At 37.9% G+C, this 27,079-nt stretch overlaps 5 protein-coding genes across 6 annotated transcripts; 2 read left to right on the forward strand and 3 right to left on the reverse strand.

The window, feature by feature from the left end:
- Nucleotides 1–65: 65 nt before the first annotated feature.
- On the reverse strand, nt 66–3,496 carry LOC103455499 (uncharacterized). Of its 2 annotated transcripts, none has more exons than XM_008395090.4 (6): nt 3,161–3,496; nt 2,563–3,044; nt 2,096–2,443; nt 1,615–1,989; nt 1,227–1,441; nt 66–878 (listed from the first exon to the last, which is right to left on the reverse strand). In XM_008395090.4, exons 1-6 carry the CDS (start codon nt 3,304–3,306, stop codon nt 630–632), a joined length of 1,815 nt encoding a protein of 604 aa, XP_008393312.2. In that variant the 5' UTR covers nt 3,307–3,496; the 3' UTR covers nt 66–629. The 2 variants fall into 2 exon arrangements, with proteins under 2 accessions (XP_008393312.2, XP_008393311.2); XM_008395089.4 differs by having other exon boundaries at nt 1,227–1,447.
- A 6,143-nt stretch (nt 3,497–9,639) lies between these two features.
- LOC103455500 (protein CUP-SHAPED COTYLEDON 1-like) lies at nt 9,640–12,224 on the forward strand. The gene is made up of 3 exons (XM_008395092.4): nt 9,640–9,937; nt 10,637–10,902; nt 11,212–12,224. The coding sequence occupies exons 1-3, from the start codon at nt 9,784–9,786 to the stop codon at nt 11,905–11,907; spliced, it is 1,116 nt and encodes a 371-aa protein (XP_008393314.2). The 5' UTR covers nt 9,640–9,783; the 3' UTR covers nt 11,908–12,224.
- An 853-nt stretch (nt 12,225–13,077) lies between these two features.
- Nucleotides 13,078–15,822, forward strand: LOC103455502 (cleavage stimulating factor 64). The gene is made up of 7 exons (XM_008395094.4): nt 13,078–13,261; nt 13,393–13,470; nt 13,935–13,973; nt 14,064–14,645; nt 14,735–14,827; nt 15,185–15,364; nt 15,469–15,822. The coding sequence occupies exons 1-7, from the start codon at nt 13,169–13,171 to the stop codon at nt 15,592–15,594; spliced, it is 1,191 nt and encodes a 396-aa protein (XP_008393316.2). The 5' UTR covers nt 13,078–13,168; the 3' UTR covers nt 15,595–15,822.
- LOC103455501 (CRM-domain containing factor CFM3, chloroplastic/mitochondrial-like) lies at nt 15,728–20,446 on the reverse strand. Its single transcript, XM_029092331.2, has 9 exons — nt 19,322–20,446; nt 18,665–19,130; nt 18,450–18,580; nt 17,701–18,045; nt 17,292–17,448; nt 16,919–17,211; nt 16,754–16,813; nt 16,425–16,508; nt 15,728–16,210 (listed from the first exon to the last, which is right to left on the reverse strand). The coding sequence occupies exons 1-9, from the start codon at nt 20,174–20,176 to the stop codon at nt 16,121–16,123; spliced, it is 2,481 nt and encodes an 826-aa protein (XP_028948164.1). The 5' UTR covers nt 20,177–20,446; the 3' UTR covers nt 15,728–16,120.
- A 921-nt stretch (nt 20,447–21,367) lies between these two features.
- On the reverse strand, nt 21,368–27,079 carry LOC103455503 (synaptotagmin-5-like). The gene is made up of 14 exons (XM_008395095.4): nt 26,413–27,079; nt 25,639–25,713; nt 25,442–25,549; nt 25,061–25,093; nt 24,862–24,951; nt 24,579–24,704; nt 24,302–24,445; nt 23,680–24,087; nt 23,361–23,495; nt 23,058–23,273; nt 22,676–22,948; nt 22,418–22,555; nt 22,013–22,315; nt 21,368–21,885 (listed from the first exon to the last, which is right to left on the reverse strand). The coding sequence occupies exons 1-14, from the start codon at nt 26,665–26,667 to the stop codon at nt 21,664–21,666; spliced, it is 2,526 nt and encodes an 841-aa protein (XP_008393317.2). The 5' UTR covers nt 26,668–27,079; the 3' UTR covers nt 21,368–21,663.

Below are 27,079 nucleotides of genomic sequence, written 5' to 3' on the forward strand. Positions count from 1 at the left end.
AATAGTCAATGGGACATTACCTTTAAAAAAAGTCATGAAATCTCAATGTAGCTCCACCCTCCAGATACAAAAATCTTAAAGATGTTGTTGATTTATTAGACTTTATTTATTTTTTTCATCCCCCAACTAAGTGGGTCCTAAACCCTAAATTAACCACAAATATATGATATAACCCTAATCCCTTGAGTGTACCATGTGCTACCTTTTTTATTCCACCTCATCTTCATCATGTGTTTGCAGCAGCCTTCATGCTATTCTTCCTCTTCAGTCTTCTCTTCTTTTGATTCAGCTCAAGTCCCTGCTTGTAGATAAACCCTAATTTTTTCTTAAAAAAGCTAAAGCTAAAGTTCCTCTTGTCTCTATCTCTTTATGTTCCTTGTCTCTCTCATAACATTCTTTCCTGGATTCCAAATCTTCAAAGTCCATGTCACCTTCATGTGCTTATTACTTTGATATGTAGTTATAGGCCCTACCTCCATAACATAATATTATATATTAGAGTGGTATTTACAAAAGGGTACCTGCTGCTGCTGGGTGGGTAGGATATTCATTCATTCTTTGTGTAGTCATGCATGCACATTCATGTCACGATGTCTAGTCATGAAAGCAACACAATGGTGGTACGTGGGTTATTGTGCTGGGAAGAAAAGTGGGGACGAATCTCTTTGGTATCTTTTCCCATCCAGAACTCTCACTTTGCTCATCTTTGCTTCGCACCAATGTAATTGTTCTGCATTTAGGTCGGTCATTCTCAAAACCCTAGACACCAATTTTAGGTCAATTAGACCCATCAGTATCTCCATCTCTTCCTCCACCTTCAAGCTTCGCTTTCTCAGGCATTTGTGGGAACGTCGAAGATCTTTGATTTTCATCTTCTTCTGCTCATGAAATTGGGAGAAGTAAGAATATATTCAGAAATTATTATACATTAACTTAAAAGAACGGGCGGGCATTGATATTGTTAAGAATGTATCAATCACAAGTTGGTACACTTTTACAACAGTAATATTGACATTATTAATAACATATCGACAATCAGTTTTTAATAAAGTACTTACATTTTGGACTATATTTGGTATTAGTATTATCGATATTACTATTAACATATCGACTGTCAGTTCTTTAATAAAGGATGGACTTCCGATTCTAGACTATATTTGGTATAGTAATAAATAATTATAACATAACATAATCAAGAATTGTGATACACACACACACTAACTTACTTTTTGATTGACTTTCTTCATCAGATGGAGAAGAGTGGGATCAACTGAACCTTTTCGTTTTCTTTTGAACATGGATACTAATTTCTGGCAGGGTTTTTCCTTATCAGCCTTGAGAAAATCCATGAACGTTCGGATTCCGTCTTCCATTATCATTAAAAATGCAGCTGATGAAATTTTTGAGCCAAAACCTTCGTCCTTTTCATGCTCACCATCTTCTGAAACTTAAGACATAGAAGTCATGCATTAGTTAATTAACTTTGTTTGATCCCTAGACATTTTTCATATCTTTGATACAACTTTAAAAATCCTATCATGTAACATTGATCAAATTGTTAAAGAAAAAGAGTGAATTAAAAGAAGTTAAAGTACAATTCCTCTGCAGATGTACCTCTATATTCTGGCACTTGAAGTAACTTTGGTGCCAAAAGCCTCATCCTAGCATAAATCTCTGGCCTCCTGCCTTGCTCATAAGGCTCATTCTCTACATATCTTCGTAGAAGCACTTGAAATTGCTGAAATTGCTGTGCTAATTCGCCAGGAACGCCGGGATCAATTTCACGTCGTGATGCCCTTTTTTGCTCAAAATTCTTGTAGTTCCAATTAAGTGCTTCCCATGTTAAGCAAATTTGTGCAACGTAAGCAGCCTCCAGCTCATGATAAGGGTTGTGACGTACATCAGGCGGCCTTTTTGTTGCCATAGAGATTCTATGAACTATCCTTTCCGAAATTGATCTTGGACAAACTTGAATAGACTTAAGTGATTCTAAAATAAAAATATAGCATGTGTAATGTCAGCTTAAGATATTAATAAAACAAATCATTACAAAAAGGAAGAAAATATAGCTAAATTAAACTAAATTTAAAATTACCTGTTTCATGGAGCTTTTGGGCACTAATTCTGTCTAAGAACATCATTTCCTCATCATACTTTTGGAAGACTGTGTAAGACTCCCATTTGGGGCAGCTTCTCCGGGACGAGGAAGAAAAAGGATCTTCAGTGGCAGAATCCCTGCAGTTAATTGAGCTTCTCCATTCAGAAGAGCTCTTAGAAGTTGATCCAACAGTTGAGTCACCAAAAATTTCATCCTCTTTATTGTCTTGAACTTGGAACTTCTTGTTCTTCAATTGTGATGGCCCGTAAACAACAAAACTTTCGTCACCGGATAAATGCGTCTGATCTGCCCTATTGATTTCAGTATTGTGTTCATCACAATTATCTGTATGATCAAATAACATAAGCAATGTCAGGCTGCAGATAGTACAAGTATTAGAAGTACATCATGTGACTAGCTAGCTAAGTGTAACAAACTTTGGTGCTTGCTATAATGTGACATACCGTCACCATTTTTGTCACTTTTATCTAGTTCTATAGTTATCGGAGATGTGGACCACACTCGATCATTCGCGACAGAATTGAGAACTGAAACTGTTTCTTTCACTGGGATTTCCTCCACGCCTTGATCTTCATATTCAGATTCTGAGCCTTGTGGTGACTCATGCAAAGATTCATCTTGGCGTTCTTCAATTATTAAGCTCTCCCGTGCGCTAATGAATTGGTCTTCGGAATTTTTTTTTTGATGATGATGCTGAAGGTTATGGTTGGGCAAAAACCTTAATGATTCGTTGCCGCGTATGATGTCAGCCACCAGATCATGATCATTTATGGTTCTGCAGTATTGGTGACTATGAACATGAAACTGCCTTTCTTCGTCTTCTTCTTCGTCTTCTTCTTCTTCTTCGTCTTCTTCTAATTCTTCTTCTTCCTCCTCCTCCTCTTCTTCATCCGAAAACACGTAGTCTTCGCAACCATTCTGGCTTCTGCAATCCAACAAATAAATGCATACAAAAGGGTGACGATTTAAGTAAATTAAAGAAGTAAAACACAAAAGCGAGCATGCAGTTAAGAACTTAAAACTTAAGGATATAATTAAAACCTTGGGAAAATAGGGTTGCTGCCGACAAAGTAGAAGAGTTTGAAAAGAAAAATGGAGGAGACGTAGAGGAAGAGGAGGAGGAGGAGGAAGGAGGAGGAAGTGTTGTTGAAGAGCCTAACAAGTGCTTCCTCAGCTGAACATGGCATTTTCTTCTCCAAAAAATGAGTTTCTATGGAGCCTCTCTCGTAGTCTCTCTCTGTCACAAAGCACAATGGCAAAATGGGAGTAGTACTTGAAAAAAGTTAAAGCCTTCGCTTTGGTTTGCTTTCATAAATCTCTTCCTTGTTGGTCGAAATGGTTCGTTTGATTTCCAAAGAAATGTCTCATGTATCCTCCAATATTGCAAGTGCCAACTTTACCTTATATATGTTCCATATTAATAATTAGATATAATTATAAATAAGTAGCTTAAATTGTCTATTTTATAGTAAAAAATACTTAAAACGCTATTTGAAAAAAAATAAATTCTTAAACTCAACTATTATTGCAACTATTGTTAACATCATAGAAGTAAAAAAAATCTCTAAAGTTTGATTCGTAAGTATTTCTCACTAACACCAACAGCTATTGTTGAGATTGCACGAACTTTTTCTTCTTTTTTTCTTTGAGTAAATTGCTTATGAAAATCTATTCCTAATTAGGTAGAAGTAGAAGGTCAATCCTATGAAAATAGTTCTCTCGCATGTGCTCACATTGTGTGAAACAAATCGTGATCCTATTCTACAAGAAAGGGGCCTATGCCATATCCAAATAAACAAATATAACTAGAAACAAAAATAAAAGGAAGAGACCAAAACCAAGCCACACGCATTGGTAGACATGTGTGCATGCCACTTTTTATAAAGAAGTATTAGGATAATATTATTTCCAAACAAAAAGAAGTTGAAATAAAGTAAATAATTTCAATTAGGTAATTACAGGGAAAAAAAAGGATATGACATAAGTTTCTGGACAAGGTTTTGGTCAGATAATTAGGTTAGGCTTGAAGGTATTAGTATTCTTTGCCTCCTATAATATATAAAGAACCTTTTTATAAAGCTATAAATTAGAGGTGGTGTCAATTGGAGCTTCTCTTTTGGAAATCTTCTTAGTTGTTTCTTCTTGTCTTTAACTTTGCCACTAAGATTTCTGCAGACATGTTTGTCGATCCAATCAGCGGTTGATTACTTGATCAGGCACGAATCAAATCACCAGAATATGAAGCACTAAACTATGATTTGTATTAATTAATTAGTTTACAATGGACCGAGTCTTTTATTTTTTATTTTTACAAACGATATTATCCGCACTAAGGGGTTGGGGAGTGAGTGCCTCACAATGGGCTAGCAATAATGTGGTTCAAGTTTGCGTTTGGCGAGAATCGAACCTAAGACCTCTCACTTACGAGGTAAGAGGAATACCACTAGATCGTAGTACTAAGTGACTACAATGGACTGAGCTTTTAACTACAACTTCGTACCTTTGTTTGACAAGCCCCAAAAACATCAATTCCTAAAGAGTTTTTAATGTGGACGGAAATACGGGGTGATATGTCATATGTTGTTCTACAAATGGAGGGATGTGTTTTTTTTTTTTTTTGGTCATGGGATTTTTTTTTTCAAGTGACATATATATGGCGTATGTGTTTGTGTTCCAACCACATTGAAAAATTTCTCCAATTCTTGATTCCCTAATGGTAAATACATTCCTAAATGTAACTCAGAAAATTCTGTTTACACCCAAAGTTGTCTCTAGACACACAATTTCTTTGGGTACCCCTAATTATTTTTAAATTTCTTTGGACACCCAAACGCATTTAAGAATATACTAGAACCTTTAAAAAAGATTTATTAATTTGAAAATTAATAAATAAAAAAATGAATTGTTTTTAACGGCCAAGCCGCCATTGGAGAGGGGAGAGGCAGACTCGGGAGAACCTTGAATGCACAAGGGTTTTCAAGGAACGTGTTTGGGCCTAAATCATGATTTTGGCAGAATTGAGTTTCGGTAGTCTCGGCCCAGAAGTAAAATGCATTGTTGATGGAGTAGCCGAGTCTCGGGGTAAGTTAGAGTTGTTGAGATTGAGATGTTTTCTAATACGGATCAGAATATTCTAAAGATTGAAGATTGTGGTTGGTGGGATGAAGAATGAATCAGTCGCATAATAAGTTTAGGTTCAGAGCTTTAATCGAAAAGGGTGAGACTTGGTGCTACAGTTTTGGCGGAAAATTATTCTGAACATATTCAGAGAATATGCTGAGGAATTGAAATATTATCATAATATTACAACTCGGCATACTTAGGCATCAAGAAAATTTGTTCCTATAAATACGAGAGGATTTGCAATGTAGAGATCTCTTCAACTCAATAAACAACTCAAAACGCTCTACTTGAAAACCCTCACTCTACACGAAACCCTTCTCACAACCTTGAGAAAAATACTATCCTAACCCTCTTATCAACACAACTTCACTTTCGATAAGTAAACATCAGTGCATTGACAACCGGCGACATCTTCAGTTTGGATAAGTAAACAACACTGGAACTTGAAAGTTGAGCGATATAGAAGCATCTTCAGTTTGGACAAGCAAACAATATTGTTTCTAGTTGGTTGGTTATCTATTTAAGTCTAGGTCGGTATCACTTCATTAGCCCTGACAAAGTGAGGTGTTTTATGATCGGTTACTCTCAGGTGCACTTCTTAGTTTAGTATTCAGACGGCCGAACTACGTTGACCATAAAGACACTTATTTTCTTTGAGTATCTTTACCCGTATAGCCTGACATTGATAAAAACAAATACAAAATTAAAAAGAGAAAAGAAAATTAGAGTTTTTGACGGCCAAGCCGCCATTGGAGGGGGGGGGGGATAGAGGCTAGAGAACACCTTGTATGCACAAGGTTTTCAAGGAACGTTTTTTCCTTTTTAATTTTGAGTAATTGCCTGTTGTTTTGGCTATGGACTAACCAGAGAGAGGGCCTTGCAGTAGGATTGAGAAGAGGAGGTCGGGCGATTGGAGTGAGTAGCAGTGGCTAAGAAGGCTATGGTGTTCACTGTTCAGCTATGAAGCACATAAGGGCTCCTTTAGGACCACCACCACCATTGGATCAATTTTGAGAGAGAGATAAAGATGTATTGGTGGATAGGTGGTTGGATGCTGTAGGATGGACTAGCTGGTGGTGTCATCAGGTAGGGAGGAGGCGCCAATGGAAGATCACCATCACGTCTTCTATTTTCTTTTTACAAAAAATAAAAAAATTATTAACACTTTTGTTAATAAATTGTTATTAGATAGAGGGGCTCCTACATGTAGAAGGGTAAAACTGTCTTGAACTCTTTTTTAAGAAAATTGGATGTCAAGAGACAATTCTTGAGTGCAAACAGAATTTCCCCATATAACTCACGGAAAGCTCCATTGCATGATTCTATGGAGGGTAAAACTGTTATGATTTATCATTCTTCTACTTTTAAACTGGACAACATTTCTTGTTTCTTTCTTTCAACGTAGCTTGGATGTAGTGAGTTATCCAATTCAGTTCAAATTAAGCATCAATAAATTTTGGTAATAAGTAAAAATGGAGGGAGTTTCGATATTGAAAGAGAGAGATAAAGGAGATGTATTGGTGGATAGGTGGTCGGACGCAATGGGGATGGACTAGTTGGTGGTGTCGTCAGGCAGGGAGGAGGTGCCAATGGAAGATCACCATCACGTCTTCTTTCTTCTTTTCACAAAAAAAGAAAAGAAAAAAAATAACGCTTTTGTTAATAAAAAGTCTTTTTAATAAAATAGGAGGGAGTTTCGAGCTTCTAATTTAAAAAGGCATCATAAAGTAAATTTTCAAACCAAATACAGTGGTCTAAAAAATATCGCCTAGACAGTTGCCCACTGCCACGATTAATTCATAGAAGTTTAAAAAATAAGAAATGACATTTAGATCTGCCTAGGCGTCCACCTGGTCAGCCTATAGATCTGCCTAGGCGCCCACCTGGTCGGCCTAAACTTGCCTAGACACCCTCTTAGACCACTTTTGTCTCGACTCACATAGACAAAAAATAAATAACTTTCAATTTTTTGCATTTTATTTTTTCAATAAATCATAAGATATTTGCTGGGTACTTAGATAAACGTTCATTATATATATGCTTGTTCTCAATGTTTTCAATATATTATAGTACTTTATAACTTATGTGTCATTTTATTTTGCAATTTATGTATCCTCATATAATTATGTATTTGTTTAAGTATAAATAGACATTTATTTATATGTTATATAATAAATTTAAGGGCAAAAGACTGTTTACTACCCTTATGTTTCGTGGTTTTCAACATTTAGTACATCAAGTTTTTTTTCGTCCCAGAGTCATACCTAAAGTGTAAATTTTGGGACTGTCTCATACATCCATTAGTCAAACTGTTAAGTCTGCCGTTAACAGTGACGTGGCGCCCATGTGGACAATGACTGGACACCACGTGTCATCCACGTGAAAATTTAAAAAAAAAAATATATATATATTATAAAATAATAAATAAATAAAAAAAAAAAATTTTAAATGTTTTTTTTTCTTCCTCTTTCTTCTTCTTCCTTCTTCTTCCTCCTTCTTCCTTCTTCTTCTTCTTCTTCTTCGAATCTGCCCAGTTTTTTTTTTTCTTCTTCCTCCTTCCTTCTCCTTCGAATCTGCCCAGTTTTTTTTTTTTTTTTTTTTTCTTCCTCCTCCTTTCTCCTCCTTCTTCTTCTTCTTCTTCTTCCGAATCTGCCCAAATTCGGTTTTTTTCTTCTTCCTCCTTCTTCCTTCTTCTTCTTCCTCTTCTTCTCCCGAATCTGCCCAGATTCGGTTTTTTTTTATTTTTAAATTTTATAATATATATTATTTTATAAATTTCCACGTGGATGACATGTGGCGCCCAGTCATTGGCCACATGGGCGCCACGTCACAGTTAACGGCAGACTTAACAGTTTGACTAACGGATGTATGAGACTGTCCCAAAATTTACACTTATGCAAAAGGTAATGATACAGTGATCATAGTGTAAATTTCAACCCAAAAATATAATACTGAGCACCCGAGAGAGAGATGTTTCTAGTCTTCTAGAAACCCTAGCATGCAGGAAAGATGGATGTAGTACTACATCAAAAGCTGGAGTTAGGATTGAATTTTATGTAAAGCTTCGAAGACAAAAGGAGGTGAGTGAGTGAGTGAAGAAAAAGATCCAACAGAAACTCTTTAGATACGGTCGTGCGGGTTGGTCACCATTTTAACCACTCTTGGTAAACTTTGTGCACACTGATTATAATTAATTAAATAAATCAGAAACAGAACATAAGCCACACCTATAGCCTGCAGCCAACCATTATATATATATATATATATATATATATATATATGCATTGAAAGATCTTTAAACTGTCAATTAGGCAATATTCTTTGCCATAAATAAACTATCATATCATGCAAACTTCCAAACATGCAATCTAATTAATTAAAATTTGCAGCATATCAAGCAATCTACCCATGATGTATCTGTATATAGGCTATATTTGGTATTATTTAAGATAATAAATAAACTAATTAAACTTCATATATTATAGTAATCAACGAGTTGCAAGGACTTTCACAATCAGAAGAGAGATGATGTTGTTTAGAGTGTTAATCTGATACAGAAATTAAGGAATTATATACGTGTTTACAAAGAGTTGAGTTATTTCTTTGATTGTCAATTGGTTTTATAGTTGTTATTCAATTTTCTTCAATTTTATGGTAGAACATCAACTTTATTTATGATATACTGCTCATTTGCTTCTAATATGTGTTGTCTACATTTTAGACTTAAATAATATCATACATGAAGGGTGTGTTGAGAATGTGAATTCATGTCAAGAAATTAAGGGATTTTACATGTGTTCTTCTAAGGAGTTGAACTTTCTCCTCAACTTGTTTGAGATGTCAATTGATGACAAATGTCGGTAATTTATGATTGGATGAAAAGGGATAATACTGTATAGATTGCCATGTTCCCATTGGACTGATAGTACGTAGTAGTAGCGTAGCCAAGGTTTGGTGGGTAGAAATGGGTGAAGGTTGTTGGAATGGATCATGGAATTAAAAACAAAATACATGAAATCTGGTACAACAAAGACAAAACCTCATGCCTTGCCACTCATCTTCTACCAAATTTTATTTAAAACGACACAATTTTCTTATCCACCATGATTGAATCATTCGTAGTCAATGCCACAGCCGTATGGAGCTTGGTAATAATCTCAAGCCTCAGAGACGACTACCAGAAAATATACATACCCCTCTATTACTTGTTCATGTATAGTAGTAGCTGGGGTGTTTTGGTAAATTCAATTATTTAATTTCATAAGAAAAGTAGTACTTTCCATTTACCATCTTTGTCAAAGTGTTAGCTGTAGTTATCAAAATATAAAAAGAACAATGTGGCTAATGGGTAGGCTGCTTCTTCTTGAAGATTGAGTTTATACAACACAAAGTACACACCATTAATACCTGATCACCTTGAGCTTTACTTTTAAGCTAGCCGGCTAGCATCAGATATCCATACTAGGGTTTCTGCTAGCTGCTTGCCTTTTCTTAATTTCGCATCGAAATCAAATCCACTTGGTTTGTATATCGAATCAAGAATGCAAGAGAGTCTTCCTCCAGGGTTCAGATTCCATCCTACAGATGAAGAACTGATAACGCACTATCTGTCCCACAAGGTTTCCGATGTTAGTTTCACGTCGAAAGCAGTAGCAGTCGTTGATCTTAATAAGTGTGAACCTTGGGACCTCCCAGGTATATGTGTGGTCAGATTATATATTTATATGTGCATCATATTCAACCCTATTCTTCTGTACATCTGCCTTACATGTTTGCCTCTTCCTCTAAATTCATCTGATTATACCTAATTTTCTATGATATTTCATTTCTCATTCCTTGCTTTTAGTAACGATCTTGATGAGATCACAATCTGTATTTCTTGAATTTGCCTTTTTTGAACTTACGCAAGTAAAGCAATCTTTCTTGAAAACTACATGTAATCCAAAAAGGAAGAAAGGATAGTTTGGGGAGCAGATCTAGGCTTAGTAAGTGCACTAAGTTCGAGTCTCTCTCCCTACAATTTGGGTTACTTCAATATAGACTATTGCTTGGATCAAAATGGGAATGAAATGTTCCAATCTCTTCCTTCCTCTCTGATCTGTTTGCCAACCACACCAAATACACAGTTCCCACGACATTTTTTCATATAGTGGACTTTTCTTAGATTTACAGTAGATCTTTTTATTAAAAAAAGGCAAGTAGACCTTTAAAAATTGTTTCACAATATGCATTTTTTCTTATACTAATTTACCAAAAGATATACCTGAATACTATGTTTTCAGTACGTTCTTAGCTTAAATATTCATACTTTTGATAGGAATAATTTTTTACGGTAACGTATTTAAGTGATATATGCAACTTATAGCAAACTAAATTATTATGCGGTTGGTGCAGGCAAGGCTTCGATGGGAGAGAAAGAATGGTACTTCTTCAACCTGAGAGACCGAAAATATCCAACTGGACTCCGAACCAACCGAGCCACCGAAGCCGGCTACTGGAAAACAACTGGGAAAGACAAGGAAATACGTCGTGTAGGTGTGCTGGTTGGGATGAAGAAAACCCTAGTTTTCTACAAGGGGAGAGCTCCAAGGGGTGAGAAAAGCAACTGGGTCATGCATGAATACAGACTAGAAAACAAGCATCCCTTCAAATCCTCAAAGGTACAAATTTCTACAGAAGCACAACTATTGGGTCGTTTGAGGCTGTTATCTTAAAACCTCTTCGACTGATAACACTTTTGCTAGAAGTGCCTGAAAAACACTTGGAGGTTCTTCTAAAAAAGGTGTTTTTCAGAGAAGTCTTCTATTAAACATAAACACTCCAAACTTTTTCTGTAAAACATATTCATTAGCACTTTTGGCTGCCATAAAGTGCTTTTAGCCATTTCAGAAACAATCTTAAACACTTGGCCTTTATAACTCGATTTTATTATTTATAATTCTTTAATTTGCTACGTTTAATTTATGCAGGAAGAATGGGTGGTTTGTAGGGTTTTCCAAAAAAACATTAGTGCAGTGAAAAAGCCACAACAAGCAACAACATCCTCACAGAAGCAGCCAACCAACGAGTCTCCATGCGACGATACGAACTCAATTGTTAACGAATTCGGAGACATCGAGCTGCCAAACCTAAACAGCAATATTAACGCAAATTCATCCAGCGGGTTCAGCAACAACATTTCTTCACCCCAAAGCTATTACAGCAATATTCTTGATCACAGCAAGAACAACATAGACGACGTTACCAACATGAGTTTGAAAATGACTTGGGCAGCAACAGCGGCAAGAGAGGCAGCCGCCAACGCTCTTTCATTGCCGTCAAGCTTGCTAAGTCCCTCGAATCTTTCGGTGAATTCGTTGCTTCTTAGGGCATTACAACTTAGGAGTAGTACTAATAATAATGGTAGTAATTATCAACCAAGAGCTACTAATCATGTTCAAGCTACAGCAGGCACTAGTACTCTAGATTACTCATCATCATATAATACTATCCAGCAGCAAGGAATGATGCCGTCAATGTCTCATAATCACTTTGGATCCAGTACTACTATGGATCATATAAATTCAAATTTCCAAGCTTCTTCGTCGAGTACTAATGATCAGATGATGGAATCGATGCCGCTGCAGCATTCGGAGCAACCATTCAATTTGGACTCCATTTGGTGAAGCTGTGAAGTGTACGGCCTGATCCAAAGAATAAGCTGACATCTTGTAAAGTTCAGCATCGTAGCTGTATTAATCCTGAAGTGCTAGTTATGAAACAAATGCAGTACCACAGGGAGAGTAGACTTCTCACATGCACACACGTAAAGTTCGATAATGCTCCATATATTTATAACTATGTTGGATTAATGTCGAAAAATAATAGGGTTCTTGCCCTAGTTTATGGATCTGTTAATTATGTTGAAGAGTTCTAGTACTGTTACTTATGTTAGTCCAGATATGATCAATGCATGCTGGTAGGGAAAACTCCCTATGTTTAATTTGTACCCTCTTATATTATGTAAACATCTTTTTCATGGTCAAACATCTCAACACATTTCTCTCTCAAATTTCTTACGGTAATCTACACAATGAAGGTGATGGTTAAGAAAATGAAAGTCCATCAGCCATCGTTCACAAGAACGATTTTTAATATTATTACAAAATTCGAACCAAATTAGCAGATAAATGCAAAGTTATTTAGAGATCTCAAGAGAAATATAAACTATTCAGATCTACACAATGTCTTAATTAACGAGGAGTGAATTTATGTTAATTGTGTATGAACGAGATACCAAGCTAACCACATTTAAAAAAATTTAATTATCTTTAGATCGACTAAAACATTCTCAAGGAATATTTGTATATATGAACTTATTTGGAATGAGTTGTATTCAGCATTAAAATTAATATGATACATGATTTCTCTACGTTTAATAACAAATATGAAACCAACAAATAAAAAATGTAACAAAATCAATTATGAGAGAATAGTTTTGTTTTCAATAATTCAATAATTATGAGAGAATAGTTCATCTTATTTTAATAGAGAGTTAACGAAGCACATCTGGTACTGTTCACTCTTAATAAAAAATCACATTTTTACATTTCTCTGGTACTATTCACTATACATTTATTAGTTATTTTTTATTAAAACTAAAGTTTTTTTTAATTATTCGTTAGTTTTTCTTTGTTTAATTTCTTCTACACCTATTCCTCCTAACTCATCCGATGATTCCACGACTTACCCCGATAGAATCATAGATCATCACAATTCCAACGGCCAGGATTTTATTGATAGAAAAAATCGAGCCGACTTTATAAAAATGAAAATAAAAACGCGGCCCAGGCCCATTTAACCGTTGAAAATAACCTGCACACCCGAGAAGCGCGCTTTCTAGTCTCCGTCTCTCTCCTCTGTCCTCTCTCGCAGTCTCAGTGCACAATGGCGGGAAAGCAACTCTCAGGCGACGGCCTACCGGCGAACATCGCCGGAATGTCGAAGAACCAGCTTTACGACATCATGTCTCAAATGAAGGTATCCCCTGCATCCTTCGAATTGTCTATTTCTTCTCCAATTTTCCTTCCGAAATTTTCTGTCCCTCCAAACACCCAAAATTGACCTACGAATAATGTCGACGTTCGTTTTCTTTGTTTCTTTGAATGCAGAATTTGATAGAACAGAACCAGCAGCAGGCGAGGCAGATCCTCATTCAGAATCCGCCCCTCACCAAAGCCCTTTTCCAGGTTCCTAATTTTTTAGGGTTTTAGGGTTCCTTTATTTCGAATTTTCCGCTTTTATTTGGTTTTGATTCAGAGGATTTTGTGTGGTTAGGATTTGGTTTGTGTCAATTTTGGTGCTTTTCTTCTTTTCTTGATTTCTTGAGATAATTTTGTGTGATTAGGGTTCAAAATTCAAATGGTACGAATGGCTTTGTTAGGAAGTTGCTTAATTTAGTTCCAAATGAGAAATTTAGTTCCAAATGAGAAAATTTGATTTTCCTTTTGTTAAGTGCTAAATTAATTTGTGATTTATGTTTTTGTATCATGCTGTTTAAGAGTTTGGAGAATATATTTGTTAGGCATTTGTATTACGCGATTACTGATTCGTGGTCGCTGTTAAGTAGGTTGTTGCTCTGGAATTATCGATTTTACCTTTAACTACTGATATGATTGCTGATTGTGTTTCTGCATTTTGTATTTGTTCACAGGCACAGATTATGCTTGGAATGGTGCGGCCACCGCAAGTGGTATGTTTTTTCTTTTTCCAGAAAGCTTGTCGTTTAAGTGTTTTCATATTTGTCCACTTATGTTATATGCTAAATTGAGGTTGTCTGTAGATTCCCAGCATTCAGCCACTGACGTCACATAATTCTCAGCAGTCGACACAACAAACTCAGCAGCCAAGCACTCAGGCTGCTCCCTCATTGCCCGGTCAAGTTGGTTTGCAGGACCAAACTGGGCCATCTCAGATCCAAGCTCCTCCGAGAAAGCAATACCAAAACCAACCGGCAATGCCTGGTTCATCAGCTGGTGCTCCATCTATAAATGTTCAGTCTCAGCCTATGCCTTCACGTCCCCTGCTGAGCCCACAGCAGCCTAAGGGACATCTAAATCCTCAAATGACCCAGACTTCTCTTCCACAGTCCTCTCAACTCCCAAATATGCCTGCACATCCTCTTCATTCTTCTTCACAGCCACCTTCGCTTCATCAAACCCAAATGCCTGCTGTTTCCAGCCAGTTGCAACAGTCATTACAGACATCTGGAGTGTCTTCTCATATGCCATTGCAACCACCATTGCCACCACAACCAAGACCACCTTCAATGCCTAACTTCCATCACCAGTATCCGCCGCAAATGGGGCCCAACATGGGTTACCAACATGCTCCTCCCCAACATCTTTCACAATCCATGTTTCATGTAAGTTGAAGTTTATAGTTCACCAGTCATGATCAAATGTATGGCATATATGTGATTGGGCTAATTGTTTTTATTTTTTATCTGCTCAGTCAGGTACGAAACCCCCTGTTAGCGCTGGGCCTTCATTCCCACAGGGACAACCACCACTTCCAAGTCAACCACCACCTCAATCTATGTATCAGGTATACGTTTTTGTTTTTTTTTTTGTTTTATTCTCTCTTTTGCAACTGCGTAGTAAATCATTAGTTTATTAGTTAAGTATGCTTTGATTCTAGGTAATGTTTCAGTAGTTTTCTAGAATAAAAACGCATGCCCTGTTTACTCCACTTTTCCGTTTTGAGCTTTCATTGATAGTCCATTTTCAGTTTGGGTTGTGCTGTGAGTCAGGGTTTTCCATTTGTGCACTTCTAGTCGGGTTCTCGTTGAGGGGTATTCTAATCTTGTTGAACACGGTTTACTAATTGTCAGTTTGTCATCCCATGTTTGAAGGATCGGTGGAGGGCAAAAATCTAACCTTGCCTAATGCTTTTATCTTTCAGGGTGGAGGCATGCATTTAGGTTCAGAGTTCAACAATCAAGCTGGATCTTCCATGCAAGTTGATAGAGGATCGTGGATGTCCGGTCCACCAGAGAGTTCGACAGTGCCACAACTTTCAGGACCGCCACCGTTAGGTCCTGGTCAAATGGGCCCTGGCGGCCAGCCTCCTCGCCCGGCACCGGTAAGATATCTGCTACTTCTCATATTAGACTTGAGCCGGAGCTTTTGTTTATAGGTTGAGTTTTCCTATCAATCATCATTCGACTCTTATGCGCATTTGTGCAGTTGTCCCCTGAGATGGAGAAGGCACTGCTTCAGCAGGTCATGAGCCTCACACCGGAACAAATTAACCTCCTGCCTCCAGAACAAAGGAATCAGGTGCTACAGCTACAGCAGATACTGCGCCAATAAACTCCTGAATTTTTCAATATTTTCAGCCGGAATTAGGGACCGCGTTTAACTTCAATTTTTGCTCCGAGATATCGTTGTACCATTCAGTGATCCAAACTTATGCGACTTAATTTTATTACTTGATGCAAGAGTCTTGTAAAAACGACGTGTGGTAGTCGTATCTTTTCAAAATTTGATTTTCTTGTTTCAGAACGTTACAGCTTAACTAATCTTGAGATGTTAAATCTACATCCATTCGTGGTATACACAAAACGTCGTCGAGCAACGAAATACATCAGAATTTTGTCTATATGCTCAAAGCCTTTCTGTTTCTATGTAGGAGTTTTACTCCCTTGCTTCCAACGCAGTCGTCTTTGAAGTAATTGGAACCATCTTACGCTCCGAGTCGCAGATAATCATTCACATATTTAGACAGAAGCCACCAGGTAGGACTGCAAGACTAATTCTTACAAGCATCCCATGTTTTGCCGTCGTCAACAGTTCTTGCTCATGCTCGAAACTGATCATGTTCAAATGCGCGAAGGTTTTATTCTTCGTTTTCCCAATCAGAATCTTCACCATTGCCATCTGAATCCACGTATGAATCTTCATCTTCATCCTCACCTTCGTCCTCGCTCTGCAGATAAGAACCAAACATTTTACTCTCATTGCTTGATAAGGAAATAGTTAAGGAAAGCCAAAATCTGTCTAGAAGAGGCATGCTGAGAATTTAAACTCCCATGTTTCGCCCTCTAAACCGGCCACAGAACTATATAAACAATCTGGTTGGAGATCAGGATTCAGGACCACTTGATGGTAAATAGATGGCAATGAGAAACAGTATATCTCACTTGGACTAATTCCGAGGCACGATGAATCTGCTCGGGATCTCTCGAGCTCCAGGAACTATCATCAACATCATCTTCAGAAATACCCTGTTCACAATCAACAAAGCTATGGTCATAGGCATGAGCAAACACCCATACAAAAAACACAAAAATGTATCATGCATATTATTGGAGAAACGATAACTGTAATAGCAACAACCAAGTTGGCCGCGTGGGAGGGGGGCATACGCTTGGATCGCACAGTGAACAATGAAGATGAACAAACATATAGTGGTCAATGATTTTATCAACAGTGCTTCAGATATGTGTTGAAACGAGAAAATATAACTTACAACTTGAGATTTCATTTGTTCTATGTTCTTCTCCAGTTCAGATATGTGCTGACTGAGAGCCTGCATGGGACATATGAGATCTAGTGTGAGGTGAAGGACATCAACGAGAGAGAAATATCAGCGGAAATGTATTTCAACAAAAAATTGGGAAAAAAAAATAGTAACCTCATGGCGTTGCATGGCCACTGAGCGTTTTAATGCTTTAGCCTTAGTTAGAAGGTTCCTCGGCCTCAAGGTAATGGGTCGCCGATAATTCTTTCCACGATAGTAAATGAGAGCATATCCCTTTGGAACTCTTTCTATTGCCACAAGTATACCACCACTCTCATATTCCAATAACCTAGCTGTATCTTCAACAAAAGCAAGAGTCTTTTGCTTGCTTATTAATTTCACTAGTTCTCTGTGCTTCCAATGCAAATGCATGTTTTCAACGACACCATCAAAGACACCACGTATACCTGGTACAATATGTAATAAAGGCCATCAGTGTTTCAGCTAAATATTTTATCTTCACCTCAAAAATTAGAAGATTACTTACCCAGAGGCAAGTATGCTTTCATTCTCAAACCAACCCTACGAAACATAACCCGTTCCTCATCAGTGATTGTTTCCTGATCATAATCAGGACCCGCAGGAAGCATTAACGATTCTATCTTGGATAGCAGTTTCTCTGCTCTTAGCTTTTTGGCTTGGGCCTGTCAATGAATTCAGAATCTCAAACTAAGGTATATATGAATCTACATATATCCTTTCTTCCGCAACTAAGTTATGTCTAATGAAAGTTAATGATATATTTTGGATAAAAACATGTTGCAAAAAGGTACCACTCTAGTACCTGGATTTTTTTCATTAAGTCGAGTCAATTCCAAAACTACTGTATTCACAAGGAGTGAGAACAAGACCCTCACAGGCTCATCCACTAATAGAAAGATATAGAAAAAACTTACAACACCTAGTTTATGCTCAATTCGTCTGACAAGCTTAGCATTCTTAGCTCTTGAATCTTCTTCAATCATCTTTTCCCGTTCTTCAGCAGATATTTCTCTTCCCCAACGAGCTTGAGCCTCATAAAACTCAGCCAAAGTCCCTGCAAGTGCCTGTCCTTCCACTGCACCTGAAGAAGCCGCATCTATTGCTTTAATCCGCACTTTCTCTTCAACATCTTGGACTTGTTTCGTCAGCTCCTGTCTTTCAGACAGAGCAGCAGCCACACTTGTTGGGACAAAATCCTTCCCACGGTAAATGACAATGTAATATTTGTTTCTGAGCAGTAAAACACCACCTGTTAAATTCTGCAAAATTGAAGGAGCTTTAAATCAGTACACTTTTGGTATTATTCCATAGGTAACAATCAGAAAAAAATTACAAAAACAAACCTTAAAACTAATTGATAAAAAGAGAAAACCAAATATGCTGAGTGCCTCTTCAACCTTAGATTTGGTAGAAAATGCAAGGCAGAGGCGCATAACGGCAAACTCATTAACAAGTATTAACAGATTTAGCCAGGTTCCTTAATTAGAAGGATGGTGTTTCTCGTTTTGGCCTTTAAAAAATAATAATAATGCAGACTAAGGTTGAGAAATTTTTAGCAGGAAGAACTAGAAGTGCCCTAATGGACATGAACGAAAGGTAAACAGTCACACAAAAAACACAAGGTTTGATGGTAATGTAGGATAAGAGACAATGTAGGACAGACCTTTATCTCCTCAGCCATCAACTTGTTGTTTGTATTCTGGATACCTCGTTTGACAGCAATCTTTGCAACAGAGCTTTTCTCCCAAAGTTTAATAATAGCCAATGCCAACCCTTGATGGTTTCTATTTCTCCCTTCATCAAGAAATTAATAATGAAGTGTTATGTCAAATACTGACACGGAAAACTGAAGAAAGGTACATAGAAGAAGATTTCTACCAAGGGCAAAATGACAAGGAAGCGATTTGGCAAGCTTCCGTAAAGTAGTAATCTCTGCATTAGTCAGCCTCGACCGCATCCCAGTAGGGAGAAGCCTGAAAGGAGTTTTGTAACCAGGGATTGTTTTGGGAAGCAAATCAGCATCAACAGGAAGTACTCCAGTACCCCACCACTCGACAAAACGAGGACCTAAATCATCCAAGAGGCTGTGAAACTCAGCTTCCTCCTCCGTCATGTTATGAACACGCTCTGGGATTTTCAATGCTTGCTCAGTCTTATCTGGACCTGAAGTTGCTTCATTGCCACTTCTCATCTCCGATGTTTCAGGTGACGATATCTCTGGGATAAAAAGACCACTCCTTTCCCCATCAACAGTTTGGGATTGAGAAGGTCCTTTGTAGTTACTCCCTCGGTACACAACCATAACACTTCCTGACCGCCACAAAACTAACCCTCCCATTCGACGCTGACCAATCACTACAAGCAGTCAGTTACATTACGAAAGTAAAATGCTTCTACATGTTCATTTCTAAACTATACACATACAATTCTAAGTTGCATTCAGCGAGTGTTATAATTTATACTCAACACACTTATATACAAATGAAATATTGATCATATAACACCAAAATCCGAAAATTCGAGAACTTCACAAACCTCAACAATCTCGTGGGCTGTCTTCATATCCAATGCCAGCACCTCATGGAACTTGAGCCTCACCAGCTCCGTCTTCCGCCACATATCGTGAATCTTCTCTAGCACCGCCTGCGTGATCCCGGCCTTCGGCACACTAATCCTTTCCCTAAGCACCATCCCCATTCTCCTCAGCCGCTTCAGTTCCTCGTCCTCAATCGTCAATTCCGCCAACGACGGTGCTTTCCCTCTCCTCTTCCTCAATCCCTTCACCTCCTCCTTGTCACTCACCTCCTCCTCTTTCTCCCACGGCAATGCCACCTCATCACCGCTCTTCTCCTCCTCTAATACATAATCCGGCCGGACCCACTCCCGCTGCAACAAATCCCCGAGCTTCTCCTCTCCGCTTGCCGCCGGCACTGGATCCTGACCGTCCAATCCAATACCATCATCTTGCTCCTCATCGTCCGACCCCAACCCCAAGTTCCGCAACCGAAGCACGATTCTCTCAATCGCGCTCTGGCCTTTATCCTTGTCGAAGTACCGAGTCGTATCCGCCTTGCCATCTTGCTCTCGCCCATGCGACTCGCTGACCTTATCGTTCACTTTCTGGCGGGGCAATTCGGTGGGAGAGCTACGATTGGGCCACTTGTTGAGCCAGGGAGCGGAGGAGGCGGGTCTGGATTTGTGCTGCGGGGGTTTGGCGTTCGCACTTCCACCGTGCTCGGTGGTTCTGACGGTGGAGGAGAATGTTTTGACGATGCGAAATGACGGTTTTGGGGCCGAGAACAGGAGTCTGAGGGAGGAGGGCGAGTGAGAGGTGAGTGGGAGTGAGCTCCTGAGTGGCATTTCGGAAATTTTCGCGGTTGTGAAGGCCATTTCTGGTGAATATTGAATTAAATAGTGAGCTTACTGCAGCTGCTGACGGCGGTGCGCTGTCATTGTCTGGCTGGTCGGAACTCGGAAAGCGGTGGAGCGACGGGAGGCTGGAGACGAAGACTCTGCGTGTAGTTTTGGAGGGAGACGATAAGATTTTTTTCTGGGAAAATTTCGTATACATCTGTTTCTTGTATATATATATATATGGAATCTTATCGAGGGCACATCTGTAATTTTGTCGGCAGAGAGCTCTTATTCTTGCACTGGTACGGAAATTCTCGAGCCCTTTCATAGATGACATATGGTGCTGAATTTAATCGTTTCGAGCGTATTAATGAATTACATATATTACTGAATTTAACTGTTAAATTTAGATAAGGGAATCGATATAAGCTACTTATGGGAAAGGATTCTCTTCGGATCATTTCCATCAAGGTACACGATCTGGATATTTGAAATTTGATTCAACAGTTAAAATTATTATAACTTTTTAAAGTGGTGTTTATAGTTGTTGGATCAAATTTTAAAAACCCGAATTGTGTGCCTTGGTGGACTTGATTGAAAGGATCCGGAGAGGATCCTTTCCCCTACTTATGAAGTAGTGATGCATAATAGAAGCTCCCATTTCAGATTCTTGATTGATTTCAGCAACTAAACAAAACTGTTATTATTCGCACGAACCAGGATTCTCTCCTGAGCATTCCCTAGGGATCCTAGGGATCCCGCAATCTTATCCGTTCATTTTATATTGTGCGGTCAGTTTTCGTTAGGTACTATTCATATTTGAATTTTAAAATTTAAATTTTAAATGATTTCTGACCGCACGATACATGATAAACGGATAAGATTGCGGGATCCCTAGGATCCCTAAGGAAATGCTCAGGAGAGAATCCTGATTGTTATTCGCACTTCGCAAATGTCATATGCACTCTAAATTAAATGTGGTTGTGAAACAAGGCTTTTTTTATAGAAAACTACTTTGTGTTTTAATGATAAGAACAAAATAAAAGGTAAAATGAATAGTATCAGAATTGACTTTTTAATGTGAAAATATGATTTTTTGTTAAAATAAACAGTACCGAAAACTTTTCATTAAAATTCCCTTCTGTTTTTTTAACAAGGTGCGATGTGCATGGTCAAATATTCAATACGGATCTGATTGGAATGAGAATTCAGAAAAGAACACAAAACTATAAAATTAAAACTTAAATATAAAAGATGCGTTTATTTCTCTTGTCACGTACAAGTATAATGTAATACATGAAAGTCAAAGCTAAATACTTGAACATTTGACTTGAATTGCTGCAGAAAAACTGGTCAAGTATCAACGAGCTTACACAATTACACAGCATGAAGATGGACGTGAACTGTTAGAACTTCATGTACATACTCTTATCTGCAGACGTACTCCTGTTAATTAACTGAAATTACTTACACACCGGAAAATATAACCATGTCAACAGAACTCGAAACCGAAAACAAACGGCTCAGGTTCCGGAAAATCTTCTGCTGATGGAAGGAGATGAGTTCAGGATTTCCTGACCAAGCTCCTTTATCTTGTTAAGAAGTAGTGCTTGCTCGGTCTCAAGTTGAACCATGTACTCTTCTTGTGTATCCTCTAGGGCTTCTAGCTCACACATAGCCGTTGCGAGCCCTTCAATATTTCCGTCCTTGATTAGAGACTGAAACTTCATCATCGTTTGCTTCATCTGACCAAACTCATTGCAAATCGCGTGTCAGAAAGGAATTGAACTCGTTGGAAACATTGTTCGTAGGTACAATGCTAACAATGTGGCTCAAGGCGAAAAACTAGTAACGAAAAACGAGTCTGCTCACCTCACTGGAAATTTTGTGTGCTTTGTTTATGGATGGTTCAGAATCCAAACTTGCTCTTTTCTCCAACTCCGGGACTCTTCGTGTGACCTGAACATGGATTTCCCCACTTCTCACATTCTGAAGAGGGATCCACTTGTCTGCCATCTGATTCGGAGGCAATCTCTGATATTCCACAACGCAATCACCTATACTTGATGCCCGTAATAAGGCATTGTAGTCTTTCACATGCAAGAGTAGGGGGCTGCCGTCATCAGGAAATTCCAAGGTTTGATTCCACTGGGGATTCAGAGTTTTGTACATAACCTGCAATCCAAGACATCGAAGTAATAAGAGATCAAAAGCAAAGTAATGACGAAAAAAATGACAATTGCTACAATATTTGAACATAAATGTGACTGCTCAAACCTTTGTTTGTTTCTTCAAGTTCCCGTATTCAACCCTCACATATGGATCACTTGTCCCTCTCATATCAGCAGCAATAAGGTCTTTTGCTTCGATGAGAACAAGTTCAACCCAACCATTACCTGAACCCGTAGCCGAACCCTGAATGTTCCAACAAGGGGAAAGGAGGAACAAAGTTACAAAACCATATTAAACAACACACACTAAGAGCAGAATGATTCCCGCGCATATGACCAAGCAGACTGAAAAAAGATTCCATACCCTGGACCCGTCATAGCCTTCAACTCTGACTGCTTCTATTTGAAGCCTTAGTTCTCCGGAATTCACTTTTTCTAGAGGGATCCACACATCCCTGACTGACCCTTCGACCAGTCCCTCTAAATTAACTCGTGCGCTGCCAATGTTGTCATCGCCAAATGTGTCTTCGTTGAAGCATTTTATCATCAGGTATTCACCTTCTCCAATCTCATCAAATTCAAACTTCTGATTCCAGACGGGATTTAAATCATGAGCAGTCCTTGTTCTCTGGAGAATCTGGAAAGAAGGTTACGGCAACATAGGGTGTTTATAATGTTAGTTTCTGCAATATAGACTTTAATTTACACATGAGAGGAAATTATTAAGGGAGGAAAAAAAAATCTACCTTTCCATATTGCAATTTAACATATGGATCGCACTTTCCAGATCTGTCTTTCGAAACAAGATCTTTTCCTTCCATAACAGTTACGTTAACTTTCCTTCCAGTTTTTGGTAGAAAATTTGATGACCCAAAAAGTGATCTTCGTGAGGTAAGAAGAGAGCTGTCTACGTGTGAACCATCAGAGAATTGCCATTCTTTTAGGACAAGCTTCACCGTCAACTACATGATGCATTGAGAAAAAACATATGTTAAATTAAATAAAAATAAGGGATATATAAATCAGTCATAAACCTTAAAATCTGTTACCTCCCCCGAATTGACCCCCTCAAATGGAACAACGAATTCAACTTCTTTTCCACAAAACTCAGCGTGTTTTGCTATCACGCCAGAGTCGGGTCCTATTGCATAGTATATCGTTGAATCATCCTCAACATACTTCACCTATTCAAGGGAAAAAAAATTCAACTTAGTTGACACTCAACAAGTTGATGATAACTTATGTGCAGAGAATATATACTACCATGTGTTTCTGGTCAGAAACAAAGAAGAAAATAAAAACTCTGTATCATATGGTGATCATGACTATCATTTCAAAAGATTAAATTTTGCAACGTAAAAATAGTACCTTAATTTCACAACTCGCCAGATAGTCATACTTCACATTGTCTGGCGTACACTCATAAAGATTAAATCGAAGATTTCCTGTTTCGTCGTGCAACACCATATTAAACTTCGAATTCCAGCTAGGGTTTGAACCCAACTTCACACCTGTTTTTCTAGTTAACTCTTCAAGTTCAACCTCCACAAATGTCTGTAGATCTTTATCGACAAACTGCTCATCTGAACTTCTATCAAACTGCTTTCTGGACGGGCTTCCTTTCAAACCATTCCTAGAAACTTTGCTTGCAGAAATGACTGTCACGTATATAATGCCTCCAACGGCCTTTTTCACTAGGTTTACAGTTGGCATAGTGTAACAACGGCGGCGAGGCTCAACCATTGTCTTAACTAGCGTGTCAGTCAAAATTTTAACCTATAGAGAAATCAATATTTATTATTTATCAAATTATCAAGCTTTGCTTGGAATGTAGCTAGATTTATGGCCGTATGTTGTTTACAGCAACACTAATTTATGAACATACTACAGTATTTTAAAGAGAAATGTACGATTAAAATGGTCCCTGTCAAGAATTAAGTCAGCAAAACATAATGCAGTACAAAATAACTTTCAGGGTTGGGAGTCAAACCAGCCAAGAAGAAACACCGGGAAGCTCTGTAGCAGGCAGTGCTTGGCTTCCGCCACTTCCAAAGGCAATTCCTATCCTCACTTCAGGAACTGACAGAAATGAGTACAAAATCGCTTTCCCGTTCAAGACCGGCATCAGGAGAAGCTGCAATAAAAAGGCAATTTAGTGAATATAGCTACCAAAAAATGATAATTGCACAGCTTCTAATTTCTTTTGATAGAATCCTTTCAAAGCTGAACTGTATGAGAAAAATGGAAAAAGAAGCGACTTTACATACATCGCCTTTGATGTGGAGACTATTTATAACAATCCGTGCCGTCCCCATAAGTGGCTTGGCAAGCTTTGCTTGCAACAAAATACTCATATCATTTGTATCCCAGTCAAAACCCAAATGCATGATCCGCTGCCAAAATGAACAGAGACCATGTATATGAAGATGTCAGGAATTTAGTAGCCAAACATATGAGCCACCGAGAAAAAGTAAAACAATATACTTTAAGATAACACTACAAAAGAATCGTAATAAAGTTTGAAAACAGTAAAATATATAGAAACCAAACCTGATCACCTGAAGTTGACCAACGAGTCCCATGAAGACCCAAGCTAGGCGGGGATGAACCTAGTGAAAACTCCAGCAATTCAACTTTTTCCTGCATAAAAAACAGTTACTTTTTAATTACTTATCAGATACACAATACGGTCAGGATGAATTCAAGGGTTCAAATTGTTATGAACAAACAAAAGGCAGAGATCACTTACTATAAGCCTTGATTTTCTGTGCTTCAACCGTTTCTGCATAAACAAAACTTACACAACTTAGCATGATCCATTCACAAAACTTGTGTTCGTGAATGTTTAACGGACCGACTGAGACATCCTACCGAAATCAGAAAATGGCAACGATAATCACCAGAACTTCTTTCAGCATTATAAGCATTCAGGTAGTGGATTCAAAAGTAATTTAGGAAAATCGACAATCAACGAGTATCTGAAATTTTAAGATGATTTTTCTTGCAATATAAGAAAGCCACTGGACGGCCAAGGATGACATGGTCACAGAATGCAGGTGGAAGACTTAACTTGTTAACCTCGTACAGAAAAATTAACATAACCGGCTGATACACAAGGACACATTCTCACCTCAACAATGGACGAAAACCTTATTGAGAGCTTCGGGTTCATATAGTTGGGCCATACTTCCATCACCAGCTTATTCAGCCATTCGCAGTGCTCCAGTGGAGTCGTAGACTATATAAACAACCACAAAGCGAAAATTCAGCATCGATAAAGCTCAAATGTCATACAAGTCAAGGAAAATTCCAGAACAAATATGGTACCGAGGTGTTCAATATGACTCTCTTCCATTGCTTGTTCAGGTCTTCAACAAGTATCCGACGCTGATCGTTCCCGTACTGCAGACAGAATTAGTGACAACTTATGTTACACCTAGTATGATTTCGATCGTTGTGATCCTTAAAGATTGTGAAATGCAACACAACAGGAACAGTTGCTAAGTCAGTAGATAAACACAACCAATGAACAAACGAAAACCGAAGATTATATTAAACACCATGTTCTGAACAATTGACCAGTAAATTCTTCTTCCACTTAACACTTACACTACGTTTGGATGATGAAAATAAACTTAGAATTTGAATTAAAATCAGAATTTATAATTGACATGCACAAATTCCTTGTTTGGATTCATAAACATAGAAATTTAGAATTTCCATGTGGAAAAACAACTTGGAATTTGGGACCTCCAATTCCCAAGTTTAAATTCCATGTAAATAGATGTCATTTCCCAATTTCTATAATTGAGAGTTTAAAAATAACAAATTCCGAATTTAATTCCATTGTTCTTTTAGATTAACCAAACAAGAAAATTCACAAATTCTAGAAAATAAAATCCATCATTTCAATTTCCGCCATTTTAAAATTCCGAAGTAATCTTCATCCAAACATAGTGTTATGTAACCTACAAATATACATCATCCAGAATCCGCAGTATTCCGCTGTCCGTAGTTTAGATGAATTTAGTGTAGAATATCGCTCTCGAATCGAAAAATCTAGAAATACATAACACAATTACAAAACGAAGCAATTTTTACCTGTAGGGTTGCCCAGACAGCAACAGCAAGTGGAACCCAATTGGAGAAGGAGAAAACCCATCTCTCAAAAGCCCAGGCAAACAAAACCAGAGGTAACAAAAATGGAAGAAAAGGCTTCTCTGCCATCACATGGTTGAAGAACTCCACTGCATCCTCAAAGCTCAACCTTCTCCCTTTCCTTCTATTCATCTGAGCAGGCATCTCAGTAAACCAACTTTCACACTTCACTTTTCCCCTAAATATATTCAAACACATATATATATATATATATATATATAGTTAATTATATTGACTAGAATCTCCAAAGGTTCATGCTTTATTGAGGAACCAAAAAAACCCAGAAACAAAAAACAAATTCTTAGTTTTTAGGTGTGAGGTGAGGATTGGAGTTTTTGGAATTTATTTTGTAGGGAGATTTGAGAAATATTTATGAGATACTTTCCCAGTTGAAGAAGCTTTGCTTTTTTTTTTTGAACGAGCCAGTTGAAGAAGCCTTAGACGGTGAAAGAATCTGAGAGAGAAATCAGAAGCAGTTGGCTGCTTTGGCTTTCCACTTTTGTAGAGAGGGAAACAGGAGAGAGAAGTCAAGCGAAAGAGACGGGGAAGAGAAAATGAAAATGACACATTTTGTTGTTCTTTCCATAATTCGTTAACTACTATGAAAAGT

This window comes from Malus domestica, chromosome 14 (genome assembly GCF_042453785.1).
Source record: "Malus domestica chromosome 14, GDT2T_hap1".
Lineage (NCBI taxonomy): Eukaryota > Viridiplantae > Streptophyta > Magnoliopsida > Rosales > Rosaceae > Malus > Malus domestica.